The following is a 5,849-nucleotide window of genomic DNA, read 5'->3' on the forward strand; positions in this document are numbered from 1 at the left end:
GACGAGAAAAAAGCATTTCGCAAGACTTCTGTCACGTCCTTGGTACGGCTAGCGCTGAGTAAGGCTTTATCTATCACATCATTGGTTACTGCTAGCGGTAACATGAGCGGTTGCGGCAACTGACAGCTCAAGTGGTAGGACCGCGGACGTGAAGTAAGCGGAAGAGAATAGGTACCGCATACACTGGCTGCTGCCAACTACAAGCCGAATGACACAGACGCATAGAGAGAGAGTGTGTGTGAGAGAGTGAAGAGTCCGCCATGTCTGAGCAAAACTTGCATTGTCACCATTGTGCACCTGCGAAATCTATTATGGAATGCAAGAAAGATTATGGATGTACATGTAAGACCAAACCCCCGGTGAAGTTTGCTTGCTTCCTGAACTGAAGGACGGAACCTCCTTTCTCCTTCTTCTTGGCCCTGTCTCTGTACTCTCCAGAGAAATATCTTTGAGAAGAAGCACCCAAAAAATATCCTCGGAATGACGCACGCAGGAGATCAATCTTCGAAATGATGCACGCAGGAGATCGATCTTCGAAGCTCGTTTGCCCTGCCTCATCGTAAATCTCCATGCTTGCCATGTATCGTCGTCTCAACTCGCCATTGAGCGCGCCTTTTCAATTTTCTGAACGAGCTCATCATATTTTGCTCCCTTGACTTCCGACACCACCTGACTTCGCTTGAGTATCTTGAAGGTAGGGAGTATACCGACGCCCAGAGTACTGGTGAGCGGCTGTCAATAATGAATCGTGAAGAATGTCATCTTCAAGCTGTTAAACAAGGTGCAGAAGCATAATTTCAGAGAGTTACACGGAAAAAGACCATACTTTGTTCTCGGGGACGCAGTCCAACTTCAGAAAAACGACGTCCGCATAGGCATCGGATAGGTTCAATAGCTTGGGGTAGATGAGCCGACACGGGCCACACCTGCAGGGACAAGAGGTCATCCTGTAAGCAGAGTCTCTCTCTCTCTCTCTCTCTCTCTCTCTCTCTCTCTCTGGAGATAGATTCACAATCATTGCTAGAAGTGAGAGGAACGTAGGAATCAACTATCATCAATACTGCATTCCTCGATGAACTTACTACGTTAAGATCAATGCCCATTCTGAAACAAATTCCAAATTGCTACTATAAAATCCTCTTTGGCACATATCAAACTCGCCAGTCCGAGATCCAGGTTAGACATCACTGACGAAGAAAGGAAAAGGAATCTGGAAATAACACTTACCATCGAGAATACATGTCCACAACGACTAATTTATCACCCGCGGCCTCCACAGTGGGCCAGAATGTATCCTTGTCGACATCCTTCACTCCACCTTGAGGAGTCTTGGCTGCTCTGCTGAAAAGCAATCGAGTGTTCCAATCAATCTTCCGCTGCGGCTGATGCTGGACGCAATGTTCCAGCTCCTCCTCGTCAGCGGCAGGAGTTCGCAGGGTCTCATGGGTGGGAGGAGAAGGGGGAGGGCGAGAGAGGGGGGGAGCTAGAAGCTTCTGCGCCGGCAATCGAGGTCTGGTATTAGCACTAGTGGTAGAGGCCTCACGTTGCAAAACGGCTGGGCTAATTCGAGCTGGCTGCGCGGCTAACACCACGGGATTGTTACTATGCTTGGCTGCACAGTAATGGATGGGATGATGAAGGGAATGTTGACGGGGTCCAAGAGAAGCCAGAGAGGAGTAGCTGCTACTACTGCTGCAGAACATAGCCTGAAGTTGCTCCTCGTGTAGTGGGTGACTACCACCAGATGCACGAGCGAGCTGGGCAGAGGGAAGCGTCATTGCTCGGCACGCCATCATCAGCTCTCTTCTAAGCAAGAGATCTCTGCCTACGATCTCTTCGATGGGCGAGTGTCTCACTCTCTCTCTCTCTCTGAGAGGGGGGGGAGGTGCAGAAGATGGAATTGCCTGCCACTTCTCTTCGGAGAAGTCGGCATACCCCCAAACGGTAGGTTGCAAGATCTAATATAAGTGCCGGGCCGCTGGGGCCATTGGGCTGGTGGTGAATTCTTTCGCACTTGCCTTTTGTCCTTTTTGGTTCGGGGGGCAAAAAATATCGCGGCTACTGGTCGAGCCTCATGCCTAGCACCCCCTCGCACGTGTTGTCCGGGCCCATGCCGCCAGCTGCCCCCAGATCTTACCAACGATCCACGCTGCTTTGCGATTCGAGATTCTTGTGATGTTGAAAAAATCAAATGCCCTTTATCACGCAGCCTCTCTCCACCACACGTCCGACTAGCAAGCAACTTGTGCGCGGTTCACAAACTTTCATAAACTATCATGTGACATGAACATTCACATTAGTGGGTCCTAATGGACGTTTCTTCTCTAATATCTAATTAAGTTCCAGCCGGTTTGCATAAAAACCAGGAACGGGTTTCCAAACCAGGCTTTTGGTTTTGGCCTTACAAACTAGATCTTGTAGTTTTTTATTTCAATTCACATTTCATATTATTAAGGAAAAGATAGTAAAAAGCAATCCCATCCTTGTAATGCATTAAGCACTTGCCAAGAAGTTAGGCCCCACCAAGCTTCTTACACATAACCTTGTAAACATGAGCTTTGGCTCTAAGCTTGTTGAACGTAGGTATGAGGCCATCTTTGAATGTCAAGACACCATCCGTAAGGGTGCAAAATTTTCTCTTGCCAAAGATAATGTTATTTCTACGTATCCATATAAACTTTACACTTTGCACTCTCGTAAGCTTCACGACCCTCATGGACATCTCCTCGTTAATTCTGTCTTGGTCAACAAAGAGAGTAGTTTTGAGCTTCACCTAACCACTTCTTGATGGAGCTCCAAACTAGTGTTACTTTTACACAATCCTAAAACAAGTGGGCCATTATTTCTTCCTTCCTATTACATAACGGGCACATTGAAGAGCCAGGGATCTTATCAGCCAACATGTCTCTAGCACATAGCTTCATCATCAAGAACTATCATAGCATCAAGTTGAGTCCAAGTGTTGGAGTAGAGTGCTAGACTCTCTTGACCCCCTTCTGCCATGTTCTCATCCTAGATAGACAAAAAATTTCTTTCGTAGGGTGCAAACTCAAGGATGGCCAACTTTCGTCTCTATCAATGAAGTCAATCCTATTAGAGCCACATAAAAGCTACCTAACGTGGCATCTCTTCCCATGCCCAATCCACCAGCAATTAGCATATATATTAATTGGTTGCTAACTAGCAATGACATAAATCATCGATCGATCTTCATTCATCTTCTAGAGAACACTTAGCATCCACTCTTCTCCCAATTCTCCAAACGGAATGAGGTAGGGGATCCTAGATGTCAAATCATTTGGAAGCTACTTGTTGTTGGATATTTTGCTACTGCTCAATCCACCAATAGCGAGCATATATTTAATTGGATGCTTACTAACAATGACCTTAGTCATCAATGAATCTTCTCTCGTCTTTTTAAAAACTATTAGCATCCACTCCTCCTTGTCTTTCATCTTCTAATGCTGTGCAATCTATTCAATTCCCCACGATGGATAAGTGAGGGGATCCCAAATGTGAGATCAACTTGGAGTTGCATGTTCTTACATCTCTTTCCAATTCTCAATCCACCAATAATTTGCATATATCTAATTGATGTTCTTTGTTCTTCTAGAGAGCCCTTAGAATCAACTCCTTCTTGTCTTTTATATTCTAATGTAGCACAATCTGTTCAATTTCCTAAAAAGAATGAGTGAGGGGATCCCAAATGTTCGACCCACACCTCTAACCTTTTGTATGCATTTCTTTTGCTTTCTCTAACATGGGGACAAAGGATCCTCAGATGATATAGGGATACCCAAGTACTTTCTACAAAAGGGGAGTCCATTTTCCTACCTTTATCAACCCCCCTCGGCCCCAAATTGAGGTCTTCTATGATTGATCACCATGCTTTAATTAGTACCATGAGCAACCTTTTTGAAAGGGGAATTTGAAGTTGGAGCTATGTGTTGCACAAAACATCCTCTTAGCAATGATTGGGGCATACTTTGCCCATGATTTGTGCAATAGATATCCAATGTGAGATATTTAACCTTCTAAAGAGATAGAGGCTTAGATTTCTTGCCTTCTTGACTAGACTCATCAAGCCCAACCCTCCATCTTCCTTGTCTATGATCACCATTTCCCCATGGGATTGAATGCTAACCTTACTTCATATTCAAATCCTACAAGGATTCTTGAAAAAGCCTCTCCACATCATCTGAAGAGTTCTTATTGAAATGAAGAGTTGAGTCAACAAACATAGTGGATGAAAATATAATACCTTTAATGACAACTAACTTATCAACCAAAGACGGGGAGACAGGACTCCACTTTTCCACCTTCCCCTTGACTTGGATATATAAGCAATGGAATCTTTGATTCATAGTTCCCATGGGACACCTCAGGTAGTATCAGAAAATCTCAAATGTTGAATCAACTTAAAACCATATTGAAGGAGCTATTGTTGATTATCATTCCACCCTACAAGAACGATTTCATTATCAGCTAACTAGTGATAGAGGCTAAGAGCTCATGAAACTCTTTGTATGGTTGTAGAAGAGAGCTAACCAACAATTTATATGCCATGAAAATGCTAGTATTGTCATTAGCAAAGCACTATGTTGCAAATGTATTGCTATTAGGAAGCTAGAGTCTTCTAATTGATCCATCCCAAGTTCTCTTATCAACTTTCCTAAAGAGTGGGTGGTTAGTGATTAGGGAAAATAGCATTGGGGAAAGATGATAGCCTTGTTGTATAGATCTCCTTTAAAAAAAAGATGTTGAAACCATCCCATAGATACTTACATAAGGATGAGCATACGTGAAGAGTACCCTAGTAATTTTCATGAATACAATGCCAAGTCCCATGGCTTATAAGAGAGGACCAACTAACTCTATCATACACCTTATCAAAGTCCATATTCACTAGAACACAATTAGTTCGAGAACTTAGAGCAAAGTCCATGGAGAAGACAAGATTCAAGATGGCATCCTAGATCTTCCTCCCATGAATAAAGTCATATTGGTGAGAATGGGCAGCCTTTCAAAGGAGAAACTTAACCTTTACTTATGTCCATAGTTTTAGGAACAAGCTTGATCAACCCTTTATTAAATTCCTCCAAAGTCAAACTAGTCGAATGTCCACAATTGGGCATGTCCAGCATGTCATGGGACATACAACCCACAACTTCTAAAATATATCTACTAGGAGACCGTCAAGTTCCAATGACTCCCATGTTTTATGGAGCCTACAACAAACTTCACGTCCTCTTTAATTAAAGGCCTTTACCATTTTAGCACAAAGAGAGGGGGTTGATTCTTCAAAGAGACACTTAAGTTTGGAATGATACTTATAACAACCATATGAACCAACTATAGCAACAAGGTGCCTCTTAAAAACTTGCATGAAACCATGGTCATTTGTTTAAATCTATAATTTCATCTTTGAAAAAGTAATTGTGTCCCTCTTATGCTTGATCTTTAAAGCATTGAAGAAGGAGGGTGTGTTGATGCATCCCGCATTAGTTCCCATGCAATCTTTAACTATACTTTTGAAACTTTAACATGCAAAATTTCTTTATGGTAAAGGTAACATTTAACTTATTGCAAAAGTTGATGGGTCATAAGGATCACCAAGATCAAGACAAGTAGCACAACAATACTTCTCAATACATGATATAGTCCCTGTGGAGTTTCATGTAAGATTAGATTGATTTTTCCATGATTCTTAGTGATAGCTACTATAGGATTTGAGAATTTAAGCAATCAAAAGTTAGGGGTGAGGTCAGTCCTTCTAGCCAAGAAACAAGTCTTTTTAAGGGCATGGACAAAGCTATCATCACCAAGAAATGAAACATTAAAGTGAAAAC

At 42.7% G+C, this 5,849-nt stretch overlaps 1 protein-coding gene across 1 annotated transcript; it reads right to left on the reverse strand.

Annotated features, from left to right (window-relative positions):
* Window positions 1–265: 265 nt before the first annotated feature.
* Window positions 266–1,962, reverse strand: LOC148029545 (uncharacterized). Its single transcript, XM_087688402.1, has 3 exons — window positions 1,228–1,962; window positions 827–926; window positions 266–732 (listed from the first exon to the last, which is right to left on the reverse strand). Exons 1-3 carry the CDS (start codon window positions 1,794–1,796, stop codon window positions 592–594), a joined length of 810 nt encoding a protein of 269 aa, XP_087544528.1. The 5' UTR covers window positions 1,797–1,962; the 3' UTR covers window positions 266–591.
* Between the last annotated feature and the right edge of the window lie 3,887 nt (window positions 1,963–5,849).

The sequence above is a fragment of the Lygodium microphyllum genome, chromosome 11, assembly GCF_053477565.2.
Source record: "Lygodium microphyllum isolate KBCC chromosome 11, Lygodium_microphyllum_v1.1.10, whole genome shotgun sequence".
NCBI classification, from domain to species: Eukaryota; Viridiplantae; Streptophyta; class Polypodiopsida; order Schizaeales; family Lygodiaceae; genus Lygodium; species Lygodium microphyllum.